Source organism: Pleurodeles waltl, chromosome 6 (genome assembly GCF_031143425.1).
Source record: "Pleurodeles waltl isolate 20211129_DDA chromosome 6, aPleWal1.hap1.20221129, whole genome shotgun sequence".
Lineage (NCBI taxonomy): Eukaryota > Metazoa > Chordata > Amphibia > Caudata > Salamandridae > Pleurodeles > Pleurodeles waltl.
This window is the reverse complement of record NC_090445.1, coordinates 1050487857-1050511195: the sequence shown is the minus strand read 5'-3', so window position 1 is coordinate 1050511195 and position 23339 is coordinate 1050487857. Positions and strand designations below refer to the sequence as shown.

The 23339-nt window shown below is 43.7% G+C and overlaps 1 protein-coding gene across 23 annotated transcripts in view; it reads right to left on the bottom strand.

Annotated features, from left to right (window-relative positions):
• Nucleotides 1-23339, bottom strand: part of KCNAB2 (potassium voltage-gated channel subfamily A regulatory beta subunit 2) — a 961933-nt gene that overhangs the window by 74428 nt on the left and 864166 nt on the right. For all 23 annotated transcript variants that reach the window (XM_069239974.1, XM_069239987.1, XM_069239978.1 and 20 more), the window contains 2 exons: nt 23217-23302; nt 1006-1126 (listed from right to left, as the gene is read on the bottom strand). In XM_069239974.1, coding sequence (XP_069096075.1) covers nt 1006-1126; nt 23217-23302 — 207 coding nt within the window. The remainder of the gene's footprint in view (nt 1-1005; nt 1127-23216; nt 23303-23339) is intronic.

Genomic DNA, 23339 nt, shown 5'->3' with positions numbered 1-23339 from the left:
GAAATGCAGTGCCAGTGACCGAATGAACCTAAATTGGACCCAAGGGGAGAAAAATTTATCCTAAAAAAACAATAATTATGGTGCCTGGAAGCAGACTCAAAAAGCACCTAAATCATGTTGTCAACCAACAACACTACATAGGCCTCCCAATACATTTATTCGGTTGGTGCCACCAGTGCAATGCAAATGGTTTTCCCAAGCTCGGACTGTGTTGTATTATTGATACAGTGCCTCTGAACTGCCAAGCAGACAGCATGGGTTGAGTGTTCCAACAGAGCATGCTCCATTCACATGTATGAAGAGTTTAAGCCACATAAGTAATTTGCTTAGCCAAACCTATCCACCTGCTCTTTATATATTCCACAACTATTTTCCTTGTTGTATTTCATAGCTGCACCCTCTTCTTTTTATCCTCTACAACTGCACAAAAAATAGGGGTATCTGAGCCTGAAAGGGCAAATCTCTCATTTTTACATCAAGACACACCTGCAAGAATAATTACATGAATCACAAAATGGGTCGAACAATAAAGCTAATCCGACATGAATAAAACGTATTGTTTCGACGGACTGCATGCAGCGGTCAGTTGCCCAGTACATGAAGTGATGCAACTAATGACCATTATAAGGATGTAAGAAATACACCTGTATCTTGGAGGAATTTTTAAAGAGAGTCCTGTTTGACATCACAAATATGAAGCACTGGTATTTAACAGCTTTGTGTAACTGGTGCGACCCGGAGCATTTAACAGTCATCTGGGGGCAAATGCCTCCTATCTCGGAGTATGCAAGCTATTTCCACTACATCGTGCACCGGCTAGTTCATACACAGAAGCTCTTAACATCATAGTTAACCCGCAGAGATGGTTGCGCAAACGTAAAACTCTTTTTTTAACTGAAATACATTCACGTAACCCGTGGGGAGTCTTAACGAGTAATTCTTAAGCATTATCGAACCTTCTTAAAACTCTATATTTAAAGTTTGCCAGACTAGAGAATGTTTTACCTATTTTGTGAAAAAGTTCCGGGAGCTGCACTTCCACCTTTTCTCTCTGAAACATGTGGTATTCCGCCTGCTCACAAATTGGGGGGATCAAATTGAATTGTCGAGCTACAGAGTAAGCCTCCTGAAAAACAGAATTGAAATAAAAAACACATTGACCTCTTGCTAGGACAGAATCAAAACATTGTCGCGAATCTGAAAATAGACAGTGGAATCAGAAACAATGTATTTACATGAAACACAAGAACACAAAATGAGTTTCAAAAAGAGACTTCCATTCTCAATGAAAGAAAAAGGAAAACGAAAAGTATATAGAGACCAAGTGGTCTCACTACATGAATTTTCTTCAGTCACTTTGGAATCCTTAATGGTATACCTTAAAGTCGAAAACTGCATTAGTGGACATTACAAGACAAAAAAGTTGTTAAAAGTTCTAAGGACCATGCTGCGATTTTGTGGAGTTTAAAAGATGTACATAGCATAGCAAATGCCACAATAGAGGCCTCACATCACCTCTACCCACACAATGCACCAGGTTTTACTCCATTTTCGTCGAGGGTCTGGGCAGGAATGTGTGCAATCCCACATTCTCTAACAACGTGCCCGCAGCATTCGGTATTATGAACCTAGACGTTGCGTTCGCATAATGTACTCTGGTTTACATATTCATATAGTAATGTTACATCTACCTTTACCCCCACATTCACACTAACAACTATAAGAAAAAACGTATACTGTAGCAAGAAAACAAACATCGCCACGTTATTTTGTGCAGTGAGGCGTTTTGGCGGGGTTCGATGATTTCGAGATTAAATTAGTACCCATCAACTCATAAACAATCAACAAAGGAAACACCAAAGAAAACCTATTGAATTTACTCTAAGTTATTTTGGAACCACTGCGTCTAAGAGCTCTTTAGCAACAAGTGATTGGTTGACTGGTTAGTTTCTTAAGATACCAATAGTGCTTTCATTATTCAGTTGCCAATCAGCAGCAAGGTTTGTAGACAATTTCGTTAAATGAGCAGGTCATAATCAGTCAACATTATGCCCACAAACAACACGAACAGTTAAGTTGGGAGATGGTTTAATTGTAGGTCTGCTGTCTCGTATGTACTTTTCAGAACTCTCACTTGCATCAAGAGATGTCTCAGGTTTCAAGGAGGTAGACAGGAGATAGGGTGCCTATTTTGGATTTCCAAGAGTTAGGAACCAGTGCAGAGGTGCTAATGTTTACTTTGAAATGACCCACTGCACTCCATCCTGCAGACACTCTGTCTACATTTCCTCCCTATTATAGCCCCTAATACGCAACATACTCACTCATTAACTCACTCAAACATTTGCTCATTCACCTATAGATCCTAGAAAATACTTTTGGTATCCAACTAACAGGAAGCCTGGAATACTCTACTCATCCACTGAAACATTGCACAGCACTCATTCTTCTATAACAGTACAAGACTGTGAAAACCAGGCACACAAAGAACAAGGATCTGCTCCCTCGGCCTTTGTACACATCCAAAACCACCCAAATGTGAACTGTTGTAAATGTCAGACCAAAAGCATCAATGCTGTACAAAAGCAATAATTAAGGCAACCTAGAGTGAGGTGATATATTTTGGTAGCCAAGCCCAGACCACCATATGTTTGGTGAGTACTAGGACTGGCCCTTCGCATCCTGGGGGACAGGCTTGAACCCTGTCACCTCTGCTCTTCAAGAAGTCAAAACATCTAGGGTTCAGGGTGTGTGTGTGTGTGCGTGGTGGGGATAAACAATAAACTTACCTCTCCTGCCCCTGCACACCTCACTCCTCTTCTAATCTGATGGTGTTCAAGCAGTCCTTGGGACAGCAGCACAAGCTCTTCATGCAATCCTGGTGCTCCTCTCATGCTATAGCTAGCATGAGAGCAGCACCAGGATAGGTTGAAGCAGCTTGGTCTGCCGCTCAGACGGTGCCTGGAAGTCTGTGATGTTTCTCTAACCCAACTGCAACACAGCCAGGTTGGAGAAACCTAACTGCACATGTCAGTTTAGACAGCCTAAGACGGCCGGCCACACTGCCATGCGCACTTAAGCGCACTCACTCCACTCCTCTTCCCGCCCTCCCATGGCCCAGCCACGTCCCTTCTTGCATATGCTGGCTCAGCCAGCAGCTGCAAAATAAAACAATGATAAAATATAATTTTTGTTTTTCAGCTGCTGGCTCATGGCCAGTGGGGCGAGGCTCCTTCGCTAATGCGGAGGAGCCGGCCCTGGGTAAATGTATGTGTCAGGGAGAAGCAGTTGACTGAGTACAATGTAAAGAGGGAAAGGAGGTGTCACCAGCATCCAGTGAGATTTCCTTGCAAATATATTCAATTTATCAGATTAGACTACCTTTAATTTAGAAGACTTGAAAGGCCCAGTTTTGCTCACCAGACATGCAGACCCTCAATCACTAAGGGCGTGCGGCATGCAGCAACAGACACACACAAATATGCCATTTCCCTCTCTCGCTTCCACCAACCACTAAGCTAGCATTTTGCCTTTTCTGCTTGTACATTCTTGTTTAGCCAGAAGGAAGCATAAGACTTGTCGTACAGCTGTCATTCAGTATGCTATGAACATTATCCACGTCCAACACTACCACCCAAATACTACACTACAGACAGACCAAACCACTAGCAACCAACACACTACTAATAAACCATATTCGGCTGATTCTGAACACCAAACAGCGGATTCCACACACACTAATGTGCACCTCGTAGCTATTTGCTTGGCCAAAGTAATGGTGTTTGCATAACAATCAGCATAGTTTAACAATGGTCAACCGATCAATCAACGTAAGCAAAAATGTAAAAGTCTGTTGACACACAATTGCATACAAATAAGAAGCTACACAAACTTGTTTGGCTTTCATATTACTCCGCACAAGCCATTATTAAACTATACTTTTAACAAATCTCTGTTAACCATATCCAACCAAACAATCTTACATAACCACTTAAATCCCAGAAACCTATGAAAAGGATGCACACTTTATAAAAGCTGAACAGTGCCAATTCGCTTTATTAATTGTGATCAATTATTTTCAATACTGTCATCAGAGTTCAAACTGAAATAAGGCGCTAAGGAAACCCCTCAGCGCCGTATGAATCTAATAAGATGCATCTTTTCCTGCCTTACTGCAATGCTGTGACATCATCAAATAGTTCCTGAATAATCATTTTTCCCCGTTAAAATTGTTCCTTTGCAGCATCTTATTCCATTTTCGTGTGCAGCCTTCACTTCTGTGCTTTCCTTTCTCTTCCCTCCCTACCTTACCCTGGATTCCTCCAGTCTTTAGTTCCTTTTTCCCCAGTGCTGAGTATTTTATTTTACACAACCACGCTCCTTTCTTTGACTGTCATCCTTTCATTTTTCGCCAATGGGCTTTCATAATTCTGCCTTGTTCTGGTCTTCCTACATGCTCAGTTGTAATTACAGAAGCTAGAACTAGAGGTGCAGGGGGTTCTGCAGCACCCTTAAAATAACCATACTGGCGTTTGGAAGGTGAAAGAACAATAAACATGTTGTTAAATTTTGTTTTTACCTTGCCACATTTGCTTTCGTTCAAAGACAGAGGTCAAACGTCAGACTATGTTATCTGACAAATTGCTGCTTGGTCTTTTAATATGGAGATTGGTGTTTACTTTTCTTTCTCCTATTGCAAAGTTAGAGCTATCTAACAATCTTGCAGGGGTACTGAGAGTGAAAGGAAAGGCTGTGAGGTGTCAGATTTTTCTGACATAACATTTAACTATTTGTTACTGAAGTGCACAAATATTTCACAATATATGAGCAGTTTGGGAAACACAAATGAGACGCAGTTTTTCTAATTCTGAAGACTGATGGAAAGAAAATTTTTAATAGAATCAAAAAAATCAATACACTTATTTTATTGATGTGTAAATGTTGAATATTTGCGGAAACTCAACTTCCACAGATAATGGTCTGTGCGTTGTGGAGTTTTATCTGTAAAACTGAATGTTGGTGTGAATTTTGGGCCCATTTCAATAGAAAATGTGCTGTTTGTAAATGACAATGTGCTAACACACCATGCTTTAGCAATATATTTGTGACAATGTGCTCCAAAATTCCCCCTGGGCTACATACCACACCCTTACCATTCACTCTCCTGCCGAATGTGCCTTGCTCATTTGCTACACTTGTTCTTGGTGTGACATTTGGATTTTTCACAATCTCTATGACTTCAGTCTTCTAACATTGATGTCAGCCCACCACTCTGAAAATTGTTACAACACCACTGGTTGCAGTAGAAATAAAAAACAAAACATGTGCAGCATGCCCATTTTCTTTGTCTTGTTAGCTGGATTAGATATGCTGCTATATTCCCTTTTAAGTATTGCTTTCAATTCCTATGTTTTATGCATTTCGTTAGGTGACTCAAAAGCCAACCAGTGGTCTACAAACCCCTATTTCTAGTAATTCATCAGGTATTTGTCAGTTTGACTTTTCAAAGCTTCACTTAGTCCAGATGGTAATTTGGAGTTCTGAGTTGCACAATTTAGATTGGTTAATATTGGTTTTCTCCAACTTGATACTTAACAAGCTACCTGCCAGGTCAGGGAGATTATTGTACAAGCGTCCAAAGGCTGATCCTATTCTGGATATGCTAAAACGTTTATATAATGCAAACAAAATCCTTAACTGGCCAAGGTGCAAATCTGAGAGGAACCTAAAGCATGAGCTCTGAAGACTAAAGAAAGATTACAAGTCAGTAATCAGAATAACTGGCATTCTTTTTATACTTAAAAAATATATACATTTAGGAACAACGAGAAGAATTTGAAAAAAACATAAAAGGGCTTCGGCAAAGCGCTTAAAAAATAAGAAAGATGAAGTTAATGGCCAATTCCACTGTTCAAAGATTGCCGCTTACTGCGAGCTAAATGTAGCTTGATTTATAAATGCAGAACCACACAAAGGAGGGGACTGATTAAGGCTGGGATGAAAAGGCAAGAGCATGAATGGCGAACCGCTTGTGCCCCCTGCCACAATACGCTGCCTTATTTAAAAACGATGTTGGAAGTTGCTTTCTCAAACAGACAAGCATGAGCAGAGCAAAACGATGTAAGAGCTGCTGCTCGAGCCCTTAATTATAGCTAGAGTTTTAATAGCCAGCAGACAGTGTCTCATGCAACAGTACTGTGTGGAATTAATACAAAAAGGAGCCGGGGAACGAACGCTACTGACCAAGGTACTAGAGCAGTGGTTCTCAACCTGTGGGCCGGGGACCCCTGGGGGTCCGCAAAGCTTCCTCAGGGGGTCCGTGACAGCTTAAAGAATTTAATAATATTAGGTCCCAGCTACCAGTAAAGACTAAGTGGGGGTCCCTGGGTTCCAATAATGATTCAGTGGGGGTCCCCGGGCTCCAGTATTGATAAAATGGGGGTCCACAGAAGTCAAAAGGTTGGGAACCACTGTACTAGAGAGTAGGGATTAAGCTATGCAGATGTTTCATCCTGGTGAAAATTTATTGATAAAATGTATTTCATCGGAATGAACCAACACCGATGGTTGGTGTCCTCTTTGCCTACCTTTTCTGAACTGCAGTTGGCAATATACTTTCCATTATAGCACGCAGCTTTACACATTAAAGCATCTCAAAAGCTCAACCTCAGATTTTCCATTGAGGCAGGGTCTTAAAATGTGGGTTTGTCGAATTCTTTGGCATTTCAGAAACATGTGCTCCTGTTGCTTTATATGTGTTTAAATTCTGGTCCATGTATTTGTTTGTCACATTCACACATTGCAACATGACCAGAAAAGGTTGTAGGGCACTTTAAAGGATATGTTTACCAGACTAGATGATTAGATATTTCATTCAGGATGGATTACTAAGGCTAAATGCACTGAAATATATAACTTTTTTTTTTATACCACTGTGTCATCAGTTTCCATTTATCCACGAAGAGGCTAGGTTCAAAGACCTTTCAGAATCCAGAGATGATACTTTGCGATTGAAGAATGTAAAATTTACTCTGATTTGACATAACCTTTCTTAGGTCCCTGATGAAGATTTCATTGATCCTCCTTTTAGAGTAAGAATGCACCTGCTCAAAGACGTTTATGACAGAATACCCACCATGAATAACTAGGATGCTAAGTAATATTTCTTTTTTCGCATCAAAATAAAGTGAATAAGCAAAACAACATTCTGCCTTTGAGGTGATGGTGCCTCTTTGCCTCAGAAGTATCAAAGTTCTGTCACATTCATGTCCCCCCACTGCGTGGGGCAAGGAGTGGGAGGAGAGGTTTAGCGAACCCTGCCTTTATCACTTCACACACTTTCAGCTGGATGTTTGGTGGGTCCTCAGTCTCCGTGAGAGGACCCTGGAATAAAGTTCTCCTCTGGCTCGTTCTTTTCCATATCCAAATCGTTTTTGTGGGTAATCTGTCTGGTGGTGTGTCTATTTCAGGTTGTCAATTTTCCTGGAGAGCTTTATGATTGGCATGTGCATTAGAGTCACAGCGTGGCATAGAACAGTGGACAGAACATAGGCCATGTTGTCACAGAGTACACTATGTGGGAAAATCTAAAACCCTTAGTAGATTTTGAAATGCTCTTTAGTGACAGTCAAACCAGCATGTTTACATTAGTTTCAAAGGTAGATATGCTCACACAGTTCAAGGAATGTACACAAAGTCCCAAAGGTATCCTGGGACACCCCCCAACTTGCATCCACAAACTGGAAGGAGTTGGACCTAGCCCAGCGAGTGCATTAAAGGCATCTGAAAAACAGACCTTCCTTAGCCTCAGGTGACTGCCATGGGAGGCTTTAGTAAAGGCTCATTTGGCAAGTATACAGGATTGCAGGTGCAGGCCATCAGTACTGATTTTTGGGGACAACACTTATTCTTCTCATCAGACACTGACCACGAGCAAGAGAGGTGAAAAACACAAAAACAAGAGAGAAGGGGTAAGAGAAAGACAGAAAAACAGACACAAAGGAAGAACGGCAAAGTAAGATAAAGGGACAGTAGTACCTGGTAGTGGATTATAGAGGCCCGAGGTGAATTTCAACACTATGCCGCCGAGGTATTTGGTGTGCAGATTTTCTATAGGACCACTGGAGTAGAGCTTTGGGCACCAACACTCATTCTTTTACAAATTAAGGACTGGCTTTCATTAGGCACCCTTTCATACAGATATCACTTAGCTACAAAGCAGATAGTCAAATATGAGAGAGACACAGAACACTGCACCCAACACACCCTCAAACACTGCACAACATACATTCACAAAAAAGCAGGAGTTGGATTTAGCACAGGTAGCTCACTCAAAATTGCATGAAAGACACATTCCTGAGCCTCTTCTGGCTATCATGAGGGGCGTTTGTAAAGGTTCAATTTGGCACACATTCGGTGTCACTTCAACCTACAAGGGAGGCTATTATTTAACAGTAAAACATAAACATGTCTGGCCATGTGTAGAGCTTTGCTTCTGATGTGTTTGTAAGCAAAAAGGTTGATGACCAGGTGAGAGGTGGTGTGATTGGTGATTCAGTCCTGTGGTGTATGAATGTGATTGGCCCTTGAACAGCAGCAGTGTGCTGATGTGAGTATTGTGCAGTGTTGTCCCTTGACTCCCACTGACCTTGGTTTAATCGATTGCCTCACAGGTCAATATGCCCAGCCACAGAAGTGGGGCAGTGTTTTTATCAGGATAAGTGGGGTATCCAGGGTGGTAGGAAGTTTGTGGATCCCTTCTGATTCTGGAATGCTCCTTCACAGAAATGTAAGGAAAATGTGTGATTTTAGGTTAATTTGATGTTTGCAGGGCATTGTGGCATTCACGCAAGGCACACCACCCTGGATCCTCTGCAGTGTCAAACTTTCAAAAACATCTGTGGTTGGTAGATTTATGTGGCTGTTTTTAGCCAAAGTTTAAGGTTTTTAGGGGATTCCTAGCTAAAACAAAACCTTGCAAGGGTCACATGTCATGCCAATCTGGACTACCCAGGGTGCGTAGTTTTAAGACAGATATTGGTTTGTTAGGTTTGCTTAGGTGCTGGCTGAGCAAGGGCCCAATATTAACAATTATCCTTTTTGCAAAAACAAGAAAAGAACTGGTTTTATTGGAAACACTTGGTGTGCATTTTGCATTTTGGTCCCTTTCCTGTGGTGGATACTGCCCACCCACTCAAGTGATGTGCCATTTTTATTGGGAGATGTACAGAAACATTGGCTGGTAGGAAATTAGTGGATCGAACTCGACAGATTCTAGAACGTTCACATACAGAAATGTGATGCAAATGTCTGTTTTGAGGATAGGTTTGAGGTTTGCAAGGGCTTATGGGTAATACAATTTCAGAAGATGAAGGCAAGCAACACCACCCTGCACTCCCCCCAGGTGTCTAGTTTTCAGAGATGTGAGTTTGATGGGTTTCTTTGGGTGCTGACTGAGCTAGGGAACAAATTCAGCAGCCACCTACATTGCAAAAAAGAGTTTGATTTCAGTATAAAAATTTGCTGTGCTCATGTTATGTTTCAGGCCCCTTCCTGTCGCGGGTGCCAGGCACAACTACACAACTGGGGAACCATTTTTATCTTGAGATAAAGGGGTACCACTGGGTGGTATGACATTTAAGGATCCCCAGAGATTCCGAACTTTGCCTCACTGAAATGTGAGGAAATTGTGCGTTTTTACCCAAATATTGGTTTTTGCTTTGCAAGGGGCTTCTGGGTAAGAAAGGACCACACAAGTCACAGCATATTGGATGCTGTTCAGAAGTGTCTGGATTTTGGTGGGTTTTCCTGGGTGGCAGCTGAGCTAGGGTCCACAATCTCCAGCTAATAACAGCGTAAAAAAGCACTGATTTTGCAGCATGAAGTGGGATGCCACCATTTCACATTTTTGGCCGTTTTCGGTCAAAGACTCTATACCCAGCTACAGAAGTGGGGTACTATTTTTATCATAAGACATGTAGGAACAGAATTAGAACACTTATTATTATCACTTGAGTTTTTCTGCATTTCTGGCTTCAAAATATAAGCCAGTTTGCAAGCAAGAAGACATTTTGCAAAATATCCTCTAAATCACATGCTGTTATGGGTGCCCACACTTTCAGAGGTGTAAAATAACCACTGATCTTAAACCTGTATCTTGTGTATATTTCAGAAATACATAGGTTTCCTTCATATCCATTATTTACTCTTTATATATTAACAAGAAAAAAGCATTGTGAAATGCAGCTCAGTTGTTGGCTCTGGATATCTTGGGCACTTGGAGAACCTAAAAACACTATTGATATGCCCACGATTAAAAGGAGCGGACATATTGTAAATCGGCCATCGTGACAAGTAGTTACAGATGAAACCGTTGTCACAAACGCTCTTTCTTCCTACTCATTTTCCAAATTTTTATGATTTAACAGTTTGCTTATTTAGGAACATCTTGAGGGGTCTACACAAATGACCCCTTGCTGAATGCAGAATTTTGTCTATTACAAAAATTAAGAAAAAAGGGCTTCTGCTTAGCAAAATGCCTAAACTGGGGTAAATAAAATGTTTTTGATACAGCTCTCATGTTCTTGTAGGGTAGAAAGACTGTGATTTTACCACAGCAAACCTTTTTGGATGCCATTTTTTGAAAAAAACAAACCTAGACCCTTTCTTGTTATTTAGCTACATTTCCCAGTTCAAAATATAGGGATCTGCAACCCGACGCAGCCTTCACAGCTCCTACCTTTAGATTTCCCGAGGATTTTGGAAAAACAGGATGCAAAATCTGGCACAGATACCTTGTGTGGAAAAAACAATTTATGGAGGTTGAAGTTTGAAGTACACCAAATAGCAAAAAAAAGGCTCAGCACTATGGTGGTAAATATCTTCAGTACTGAAGCGGTTAATTTGTCTTAAGAGGACTGGGAGATCATTCCATTACTTGGGGGCCAGGGACCGGACTAACTGTCCCTCTATGCAAGGCTGGTTTATTGTGGGGACCCAGGAAAAGGATTGCTCACGTGTTCTCAGAGATCTCTGTGGACAGAAATTCTTAAGATGGTTATTTAAACTGGACGAGATGATGTTGTAAAAAACCTTTGAGTCAAGCAGAGGGTCTTGAACCTAATCCTTTGATCAACGAGCAACCAATGAAGACTCCTCCTTGCAGATGACACATAATCAAATTTCTTCAGTTTACTGCTGCATCATTCTGAATGTGCTGGATCCTAGCAATGTGGATGCAGTTAGGCCAACGCACATGGAATTACATGAATCAAGCCTGGACATGCTGCACAAAGAATCTACTGTTTTATGAGTTTAGTTAGGAAGGAATGGAAACATTAACAGCTTTAACCAGTTTGGTGTGCTGGACAGCCGGGAGCCGTGCTCATGTGTGTCTGCAGCTCCTGGCCGTCCGCGCACATAGCACTTAAAATCCCTCTGGTGTGGGCACCAAAGGAATTTCTTTTACAAAGAAACAGCCTCAGGAGCTGGGGAAGAGATTCTCCAACTCCTGACACTGATTCTTTGTTTTCACTGAAATGACGATCAGCACGTGCGTGGCACTGACGTCCTTTCGATGAAAACAAAAGTGAAATGAGCCAATCTGCTGATTTCCCCTTCACTGCAGCTATGCTCGTGGGGCTATCTCAGCTCCCTGAGCACTGATCCAAATGGGAAAGATATGACTGGAAAGGGAAGAATCCCCCCTTTCTGATGGTACCCTTCCTTAGTGGATCCCTGCTGAGGGACTGCCGCAGGAGGGCAATCCCCAAGCAGGGGTCCACTCAACTAGGAAGGGGGAGCGGCCCCTTTGGCAAGGGCTTTTGCTGCCACTATTTTTTGGGGAACTATACAGTCTTTCTGCCCTCTGGGGGGCAGATGGGGGTTATAGCACCCCAATCTGTCCACCTACCCCATCACAGTGGGGGGAGGGGGGCAGAAAGCCCACCAGCACAACAGGGAATATGTTTTATTATTAGTGTAGGGGTCAATGCCCCACCCCAAAAAAACACTCTTTCTAACCCCCGCTGGGGGCAGATGGAGTAGAAAGCCAACTAGGCACCAGGGACTATTAGGGGTTGCGGCTGCTCAAAAGGGGACTGGCAATGCCTCTACCACCCCTCCCCGCTCCCCCCCAAAATGGGCACAGGGTTTCTGCCCCCCTGCTGACTAAAGCATCTCAATCCAATGGCAAGGAAAATTAGATTTGACTCTTTTGGGTGTTGATTTCACATACGGGCCAGCAGAGCTTGACTAGCTCCCAATATCGTCCTAATTGCAATGGTGAGTGGCTGCACTTTTATGGGCTTGGGTAGGCTGCTACCTGGAAAAACCTATCAGACCCAGTCACTTCTGAAAAGTAGACATCTGGGGATGTCCAGTGTGGTGTGCTTCAAATGCACTCCACACCATTTTCTTCCCCACAATGTCCTGCAAAACATCAACTTTGCCTGAAGTAAATTTTCACAACATTTCTGTAAGGGAAACTTCCAGAATCCTCAGGAATCCACAAAGTTTCAGCCACCCAGCTTTTCCCCACTTCTACCAACAAAAACTCTGACCCACCTGTGTGGCTGGGCCTAGTGCAAGCAACAGGAAAGGATCCAATCAAGGTCAAAAGGAGTATCTACAAAAGGGCTCCCATTGTCCTTGGTTTAATCCGCTTGCTGCCATTCCTGCAAGAGAGACTTCTCTGCTGCCATGCTATGTGACGAAGGACTGTCCCATGCTATCTGAGGAAGGACTGTCCCTGCACGTTGAAGGGCTAGTTATCTGGTCTCCTGTCTAATCTACAGGGACACAACAAGCTTCAACACCCTTGAACCCTACACTTTGACAGTGTCTGCCGCTAGTCCTAACCCCCCAAGTGGTGCCTCATCTTCTCTTGGACCCTCTGAAGTGGGGATAAAGGTGTTCTGCCAACCCAACTGCGGTCCCCAGCTGAACCAACGCAGAGCAACGCAACCCGACGCAGCCTTCACAGCTCCTCACTGGAACCAATGCAGAGTGACATAACATGACGGGGATCTCATAGCTCCTCACTGAAACAGACAGATCGCAACTCCATGCAGACCTTGCAGCACCTCATCGGAACCAACACTGATTGGAGCAATGCCCCACACTAAGGATGTAAGGTACAATTCTAAGCAGACCTAGGGGGTTATTCTAACTTTGGAGGAGTGTTAATCTGTCCCAAAAGTGACGGTAAAGTGACGGATATACCACCAGCCGTATTACGAGTTCCATAGGATATAATGGACTCGTAATACGGCTGGTGGTAAATCCGTCACTTTTCCGTCACTTTTGGGACGGATTAACACCTCCTCCAAAGTTAGAATTACCCCCATTATCTGGTTCTTGTATCTGACCAGTGCTACAGTGTGGGCAGCTTGAACTTGTAACTTTGTCCCATTCCAGCGCGACCGGATAACCACAGTTGCCGATTTGTGCCTTAAAGCACTATTTTAACCTAAACCTTTAAAATTGTATATCTATGGTTTTATTAATTGGTTGTTTATCGGTTTGGTGATTATTAAAATTAAATCTATTTTTCTAAACTGTTGTGGGATTTTTCTTGTGAAGTCTGACTGCTTTTGTGCCACACTACCACAGGGTTAAGCACAGGTTGATTTAGTTACTTTTTCGGGTCACCCCGACAAGGAATGTGGTTGTTGCACACCCCTCAACCAACAGCATAATATTTACAGGCACCAAGAAACAAAGTGTGACCAATAGCCAGAAAAATCAGTTTTCCTCAAGGGGTGACAAGGTGTTGTCCACCACTTCTAAGGGTAGATCATAAGAACTCAGATTGCCCTGCTCAATGATCAGTCATGATGGTCAAGGCTCTATAGGTTTCGATCTAGAAACTAACTCTCACAATGGATGAGGATGGTTCACCCAGAGTGGAAGCAAAATAGGACGAAACAGATAAAGGCGGAGCTGTCCTGCATAACACACATAGTTTTTGCTCTTAAATGCATGTAAAAGAGTAGTGGCTCTGAATACTGTACGAAAAATTTGAAGGACATTTGGAGGTTTTACCCTTTACCACTGTACAAAACATTTTAACACTTCTGCCTCCCTTTTCTTTCAAGTTCTAATGAAACATCTCTCTCATCTTCCATCAAGCTTTTAGTCACTCCCTCTCTTTGGGATTCCCAATAATACCCGTCCACACACTCATTAACTTTGCCTTTCAAGAGCTCCTTCTCCAGTCTCAGTGCAGATGTGATACTAAAATCCATCACCCACTCTAACGTAGCCAATGACGCATGGTTCAAATAAGAAAAATATTTCAAACCTGCAACAGGGCAGCTTTGTTGAATCTCCTTGCATGGAAGGATTAGAGTGTTCTGGGCCCATTTCAAGAGTTCCTTCATTTGCCCTTTCCTTCAGTGTAAGGGGGTGAGTGTACCATCTTACTTATTTCCTATTTGCTTAGTGTTTTATCTTAACCCTATGCCAGTCCCTATGCGTCAATACCTGAAAGGCTAAGGTTTTCTCTGCAGACTTTTCTCCAATATCCAACAGACAGCATACAAATGTCTTAAGCACTGCATGCCTAGCCAAATAAAATGGTGCCAGTCCGCATTGACTCTGATAAGTGAGAACTACCAGAACCGCATATCAAAATCGAATTTCTCTTCTTCCCTCTTCATTGTAACTTAGTCAGCCCTCCCCAGCATCACCATGCACACGACACAAAAGCCACATTTTAGATGCTGTCACCTCAATAACATACGTGTCCCCTCGTAAATCTACCTATCAACAATCCCAACTTTCCACATTAGACACCCCCCTGGTACCATCATACACATGCCATCCAGCACTGCACCAAAGACCTCTATCTGGACTGCCTTGGCCAACTAAAACCATGGCCCATACCAATATCTAAACAGGGTCCTATAACAGCAAAACACGTTAGAGACATGTCACTGCCATCATCATGTATAAAACACAACTCCAAGCAATATGAAGTACTCATTGAGTACACCATGGGCAAAATAATGCACACAACATAGTAGCTAAGCTTGTTTTGGAACAGCAATAGCACCACTAAAGCAAATGTATATTAAGACATGTTTATACTTCACCCTACACCAAAGGAACAGAGGAGACACACCAAATGGCACCAACACACACACTTGAAGGCTCCGAGTCATATGGTTGTTTAAGCTTTGTCACCTTCTCAGCACACTCAGATCCTTCTCAACGACAGACATAGGCAATATGCACCGTTCAGAGCAGGTAAACTTTAATGTGCCAAACCTACATGCACACAACACTGAATCAAAACCTAACATCAGCTTATGATGTCTACTAAATGAACAGCCATCCTAAAATGGACAATTAACTACACACTCGAGAAGATCATACATCCATATATGCAATTCAGTATACATATCAATAAAACTCTCTAAAAGGGTATTGTTTAGTATGAATCATTACTAAACAATACATTACCCAGTTTTACTGTCACCTCAAACTACTCACTATCAATTTCTATATACTACTAAACACAGCCAAACCAACATCTAAAGACCACCTTGAATTGTTTTGTGAAATTACAGAACTGTTATAGGCACACAGATTATCAAAGTGCAACTGGACAGAACAAATGGTAAAAAGGTGTTATATAAGTGAAATTGTATAATATTTGAATCACAGATTTTCACTTTTAAGAATTACCAAGGAAACAATGGCATCACTTCAAAGTTTTTCTACATGCTTTAACATTACACATCTTCGTGTCCAATTTATTATGTAGGGATTTCATTTAAAACACCATTCCTGTGCGAACTGCATGTTTTTTGAAAGATGAGAGGAGCCGAGTAATACAAAAACAAGTGACTTCTAGAAAACTATTATCGAAATAACTACTGATAATTATTCATGTCCATACAGTTTCTTTTAATTGACAAAACCTTTTTGGTCTTAACACACCTTGTGGAAGGTTGTTCTGAGCATGCCGACACAACAAAAATAAAAAACAAAGAACATGTTTTTGTATTACAGATGCCCCAACACTCTTATTCTCAGCCTTTTTGAAAGGACTGAAAAAAATCAACATACCACATTAAATTGACACCAGGTCACTGACACAGGAACAACACACAAAACTGGTTTCCTAAAGAACAAGTTTCTTACAATTTATCTGGTAGAGACATTTTCTAATTGCAGATTCCTTACCTTAGAATTTCCCCCAGGCTCAAACTGGATCCGGAGATTTTTCTTTGAGAAGTACTGTTGCTCTTCGTCAGGTTGCGTTGGTCGACTCTGCGGGTATCGCTGGCTTCGTGGTCGCTGTGATGGCGTCAGGAGTCATACATAGGCACTACTTCTGCGCAGTGACGTCAGTTTCTTTTCATGACTTTCCACACCAAAGTGCAGAGCCGTGAGGAACACTGATAATGGTGCATCAGAGCGAAGACCCTGGATGGGGAATCCCTGTCCCTAGAAATCAGTTCGCAAGTGGAGAGGATGGGTGGGTCGGTATGGAATCTGCAACTAGAATATGTCTCTACCAGATAAATCGTAACCGAAGGTAAGTAACTTGTTCAGCTGATAGAGACTTCTAGTTGCAGATTCCTTACCTTAGAATAGATACCCAAACAATGCCATCCTCGGTGGTGGGCTGAGAATCAAAATCATACTAGAAAGTCCTGCAGGACCGAACGACCAAAGAAGTCTCTGCGGACCTGACTGTCCAGGTACTTATGCTTTGTAAACGTGTGCAGGGATTCCCAGGTTGAAGCCTGGCACATATCCAGGACAGGAACTCTGCGTGCTAACGCTGTGGTAACAGCAGTTGCTCTGGTGGAATGAGCCCTCAGGGGGTTGCTTCTTTGCCAAAGACTAGCACATTTTGCTGCAAAGTAGTACTCATCGTGAGATGGTACGCTTTTGTACTGCCTTCCCTTTCTTTGCACCCACATATCCAACAAAGAGTTGATTGTCCCTGTGGAAATCTTTAGTACGATTGAGGTAGAACGCCAGCACTCTTTTTGGATCCAGACGGTGGAGTTTCCTCTTCATGAGAAGGATGTGGAGGGGCGTAAAAGTAGGCAAAGTGATGTACTGGCCTACATGAAAATGCGTAAGTACTCTGGGAAAGAATGAGGCCCTCATGCGTGACACCACTTTGTCAGGGTGCACACACAAAATGGGTGCTTTGAAGAAAGAACCTGAAGCTCACTCACTCTGCGAGCAGAGGTGATGGCAACCAGAAAAACTGTTTTGAAAGTAAGGAGCTGTTAGGGACAATGGTTTCGCCAGTTTTTTTGTAACTTCATCCCTTATCATCATGGGCACTGATCTTACTTTATGGATTTTAGGTACTGCATCTTTCTTTAAAACTATTTCGTGTTCAAAACCCACTAATTTCCCCAACTGTTTATCAAAGACCCTGGGAAATTTCCTTTCCATCTCCATGGCCAAAGAAAGCCCTTCACCGACCACCAACACCTTTTCTTTGCTGTTGGGATCCAGAACCATTTGTAACCTTCCTTGATCTTTCCATCCTAGAACTGATGGTCCCCTTTTTGACACATATAGCTTCCCTCTGGCACATCTGTTTTTGAAGGAGAACAAAAGCCATCTGAAACCTATCAAGTCAATTTTATCTCCTGTATAGCTCTCAGGTCGAACGTCTGGTTGTAATAATTGCTTGCCTATCTTATCCACGAATGTCTTGTTCCATACTTCCTCATTTACGATGGTGAAAGGTGAGCCAGAGTCTGCGTACATTGTAATTGGAATCCCACCAATTTCATATCGCACATTGGTTTCCCTTTGGTACCCACATCAGTTATGTTCATAATGAAATTTCCATCCTCTGTGACTTCTCTGGACTCGAGGGTGTATTCTTCGATTTCACTTCCAGTGTGATCGTTACCCTATAATATACATTTAAGAAGCTTCTTTTTATTCCTGCACACCCTTGCAAAGTGGTCCACTATACCGCATTTGCTACATTTAAGTTTTAAGGCTGGGCACGTCTTAGCGTAAGCCAGGTGTTCCTTGCTGTCACGCCTGTAACATCTTCTCTTACCGTCTCCACATTGTGAGGTCTTCTGTTCCTTCAACAATTTGCGATTTGTCACTTTGTAAACATTGTCAACACTTTTCTCTGTTGATTTTAACTCAGAAACACACCTCTCTGAGATTTCCGCCTTCCTTACTATGGCTAATATCTCCTCTAGTGGGGAATCACCATTTATCCACAATCTTTCTTGGATGGATTGATTGTTACCATGCATAACCACTTGATCCCTTATGAGGTCATCATGTATTGCACCAAACTTGCAGTCAAGGGCCAATTTCTTTAAGTCTGCCACATAGTCATCCACAGACTCCCCTTTCTCTTGTTTTCTCTGAAAAAACTTGTATTGAATAATTCCAACACAAACATTTGGCGCAAAATATTTGTCAAGATCTTACATCGCCGCATTAAAAACACATGCGTCTCCACTCACAGAACATTTCTGCATTTTATTGTGTGTTTTCAATCCGATGGGCCCCAACGGATGTAGCAAGATTATTTTCTTCTGTTCCGCAGGCATTTTATTCTCTACATCAATGGCACCTATATAGTTCAAGAAATAGTCTTTCCATTCCGCCCATTTAACAGGTGGCGCACTTCCCGCAGCCCAAAATGCTTGTGGGGGAATAATAGTAAAATTTGTCTGTGCCATGCCACCCACACCTTAGTGCACACTTCCAGTCAATTGACACAATTAAAGTGTAGCTACTGGCCTGCCAACAATAGACTCCTCAGACCTGTTTCTTTCAATATTGTTCCTTTTCTCTTCCTCACGTTTAGAATTTGTTCCAGTGTTTGAAGAAAGAAAGAGAAAAAATAAAATACAAATTATCGTGCGTTCTAGTTGCAACAATAAAAACTCACACAAAAAAAATGCACCAAAGCTGTGCAGAGCATCTCCCGTTACCTTGGAGACGCTCCACTCACACGCTCTGGTGCCGCGTCTCCATTCCCTTGGAGACGCTCTGATTCTCCTGGGATGACGGTCCACTCACACACTTTGGTGCTGCGTCTCCGTTCCCTTGGAGATGCTCCGATTCTCCTGGGATGACGCGTACCCTTTTCCTTGGAGATGAGCGGCTTTTAACTCGGGTGTGCAATAACGGTTTCCGCTCACGTGTATCTTTATGAGGAGCACGTGTGCGGCGAACAAATGCGGAGTCCCCAAAACAAAACAAAAATGTCTACGGAAATCACCTGGTTGCCTGATGAGAATTTCACGGTGAATCCGGCGTAGAGTCACTACTGGTAAGCGCCGGCTGAAGCAAGAAAGTCCTGCGTTACAAATCGAGAGTACGCCGGTCGCTACACTTCCACCATCCTCATTGTCAGGTTGAAGTGGTGACAGTGGAAGAAAGACAGGAGCCACGGTGAGTACTATTCCTCTTTATTGAGGTAAATCGGTATGATAAGGAAACAGGTCTTCTCTGTAGTGCGCTAAGGCTCAACTGACCCAAGGGAACTCCACACGTCATAGACCATTGGAATTCCCTTGTGTCACCGGCCATAACATTCCACTAAGGAATGTACGTACGCACACAACAGTGAGCCCCTTAAGGAATCTACCAACAATAGGGGACTTAAAAAGGGAAGGTTGATCAGGCAATCTAAGAAGAGCTGAGATAGCCGATAACTAACCTTTAAGGGTGCCAAAAGCAGAGCCCTGCTGGACTAAAGAAAGGATGAATAAAACAACCTCAGAGAGAGGAGCAGAGAGGGGATCAACAGACTTGTTAGTACACCATGCCACAAATTTATGCCAATGACAGGTGTATACCGTTTTGGTGGAGGGATGCCTGGCTGCCAAGATAACATCACAGACTTTGGGTGGAAGGTCAAAAGCCGTCAACTGCCGCCATGCAATCTCCACACATGAAGGCGAAGATTGGACGGATTTGGGTGAAGCACCCTCCCCTGTTGCTGCGACAGAAGATCCTCCCAAAGAGGTAGTCTGACTGGAGGATTGGTGGTCATGCTCAATAGCTCTGGATACCATACTCTTCGTGGCCAGTCCGGAGCCACCAAGATAACTTGGGCCCGGTCATTCTTGATCTTCTTCAGAACTCTGGACAGAAGTGGTATTGGCGGGAAGGCGTAAAGGAGGTCTGAGCTTCACTCAAGACAAAAGGGTCTCTGAGTGACTGTCGCCTTGGAAACTCCAACGTGCAAAACAACTGACATTGTGCGTTCTCTGCAGAGACGACCAGATCTAACCAAGACTCTCCCCATTTGTGAAAGAGACCTTGCACCACCTCCGGATGGAGACGCTATTTGTGATTGACTATGCATCGAAGGCTGAGTTTGTCTGCTCTGGCATCAGAAAGCCCGCCAGATGTTGACCCACCAGGGGTATGCCCTGATGTGCCAGCCATGTCCAGAGGTACATAGCCCCTTGACAAAGGGTCCAGGCCCGTACTCCTCCCTGTTTGTTGCAGTACCACATGGTGGTAGTGGTGTCTGTGAACAACTGCACTACTTTCCCTTTGAGAGAGGGAAGGAATGTTTTCAATGCAAGCCTGATCGCCCAGAGCTCCAGAAGGTTGATGTGGAGCCCAGACTTGGCCGGAGACCTGAGGACTCTGATCTCCGCCTCTCTCATGTGGCTGCCCCATCCCAGCAGTGACGCATCTATCACTACTGTCAGATCTGGTTGGGGAAGGGAGAGGGATCTGTGGCTGACCCAATCCTGATTCGAAAGCCGCCACTGCAGATCTTTTGCAGTCCCCTCCGAGATCTGGACCATGTCAGAGATTCCTGTGATGCTACGCCCACTGGAACTTCAAGTCCACTGCGGAGCCCGTATATGCCATCTGGAATGTGTCACTAGCAGGATGCAGGACGCCATGAGGCCCAGCAGCCTTAGAGTCGTTCTCATTGAAATCCAGGATAGAGGCTGAAACATAGTAATCATAGCCTGAATACCATGAACTCGCTTTTCGGGAGGATAGGCCTGAACCTGCACTATGTCCAGAAAAGCTCAGATGAAAGGGAGCATCTGAGAGGGAGACAGGTGTGACCTCTGCACGTTCATAGTGTGATCCCCAGGGTGTGCAGGAGGTTTGACGTAGTCTGAAGGTGGGAGACGACTTTCTTGGGTGTGTCCGCCTTCAACAGCCAGTCGTCAAGGTAGGGGGAAGACTGAACCCCCGACCTGCACAGTTGAGCTGCAACCACCGCCATCACTTTCGTGAACACCCGAGGGGCGCTGGTAAGGCCAAAGGGAAGCACTGTAAATTGAAAGTGCTCGTGACCTACCACGAATGGTGGGTAACATCTGCGGGCAGGCAAGATGGAGTTATGGAAATAAGGGTCCTGCAAGTCCAACGCTACCATCCAGTCTCCTGGGTCCAAGGCAGACAAAACCTGAGCCAAGGTGAGCATTCTGAACTTCTCCTTTTTGAGGAAGAGATTTCATGGGCTGAAGGTCTAGGATAAGATGTAAGCCCTTGTCCTTTTGGGGCATCAGAAAACAGTGGGAATAACCACCACAACCTACTTCTGCTGCAGGGACCCTCTCAAGGGCTCCCTTGGCCAAGAGAGCCGCAACTTCCTTGCGGAGAAGTGCCAGATGATCCTCCAGTAAGTGGCCGTAGGATGGAGGCATGGCAGGAGGGTCAGTCTCGAAGGGGAGGGAGTAACCCCTTCAGACGATCTGCAAAACCCACCTGTCCGTAGTGATGGATTCCCAGTGGGACAGGTGATGGCAAATCCTGCCGCCAGCTGGACAGAGATGAGGGGGGCAGACTAGGAAGTCTTGGAGGCTGCAGAAGGGGCGGGAGTGGACTGGCAAGACCTCTGGTTCCCTGTCCCACGAGCCGTGGGATTCCGCGTCCCCAGCCATGCAGGGGCTGAGCATCATGGGTGGCACTACTTGCGTGACCGTATCCCACAGGGAGTGAGTATAACTGCTCAAAAGGCATGCGGTGTTCATTGACCGCAATGCCAGACTGGAGGAAGAAAACATCTTCTTCCCAAGTTGGTCCAGTCTCTTTGACTCCCTATCCGGAGATGCGGAAGGGTATGCGCCAGATGATGAGGATGCCTGGATAACAAGGCTCTCAGGCATGGGGTGTTGGGACAGGAATTTAGGGTCGTTTGTGGGGGGAGGGCCGATGGAGGTGAGCGATCATCCTGTTCATAGGAGCCCCAGTGCTGAGTCGGGACCAAGTACCGAGAAGGACATCAGTGAGGGCTTCATTGAAGGGAAGGAAAGGCTCAGATATGGCCTCGAACTGCGTACTGTTGAAGTCATGTCTAATCTCCTGATGGTGGAGACCTTCCTCTCGAGCGAGACTGGGAACGATGCTGAGTCGAGCGCTGGGCTGCCATAAGCTTGAGGGAACGCTCCCTCAAGGCCTTTGCACTTGGAGCAGCACTTGGAGCACGACTTCGGGTCGTGGTTGCGCTCCAGGCATCTCTCTGGATCAGTGCATAGCACAGTAAGAAAAGAACTGACGTCACAGCACAGAGGCGCAGTCTATGTATGACCCCTGATGTCATCACGGCGACCACGACATCAACAACGCACGTGCAGTTGACCAACGCCACTAGACGACGTGCATGGGTACTGCTCGGCGAAAAATCTCCGGGTCCAGTCTGACTCCTGGAGGAAATTCTAAGGTAAGGAATTTGCAACTACAAGTTTCTATCAGATGATAGCAAAACCGGACTAGGCTTGTCTGCAGCAATTCATACTGAATAACTTAGTCACAATTTTCAAGTTTCTGGCATTTACATACACATAATGCTAAAACCCTTAGATATTTGTCCTCCCAGGAAGGCTTGGTGCATTCTTACAAACAGGTCAAAATTTCTGGAGTTACATCTATTTTGTTGAAGTCCTTTAAAAGGCATTCATGGATGACTAAGTGCTTCTGTTTATCTGCTTTTATTTGGAACTCTGCCAGCTATTTTGGTTGTCGACTCTAGCTATTTTGTTATTCTGGAGTGCAGAATGGATTTTGACTGTCTATGAAAAAGAGCTGTGCCGTGTTTTATTAACTATTTTGCCTAATCTATCAAGGTGGCAATTTTTTTCATTTTCTCAAAGACGATTATTGAAACTGAAGATTAATTTAGAAGTCTCTGTAAAGGCAACGGCTGTTATAAAACCCGAGAGTACACACATCAAAAAAAGTATGACAGCCACAGAATAGAAAATTATTCTAAATACCATAATTTCCATTGAGCTCCACCTTGATGTACCCCAGTACATTGCCATTCCTTGATTGATAACGTGGGTCATTGCTCTGACTGTCTCTGTAATAAAAACAAATATAAAAAAGTTAAAGGAAGA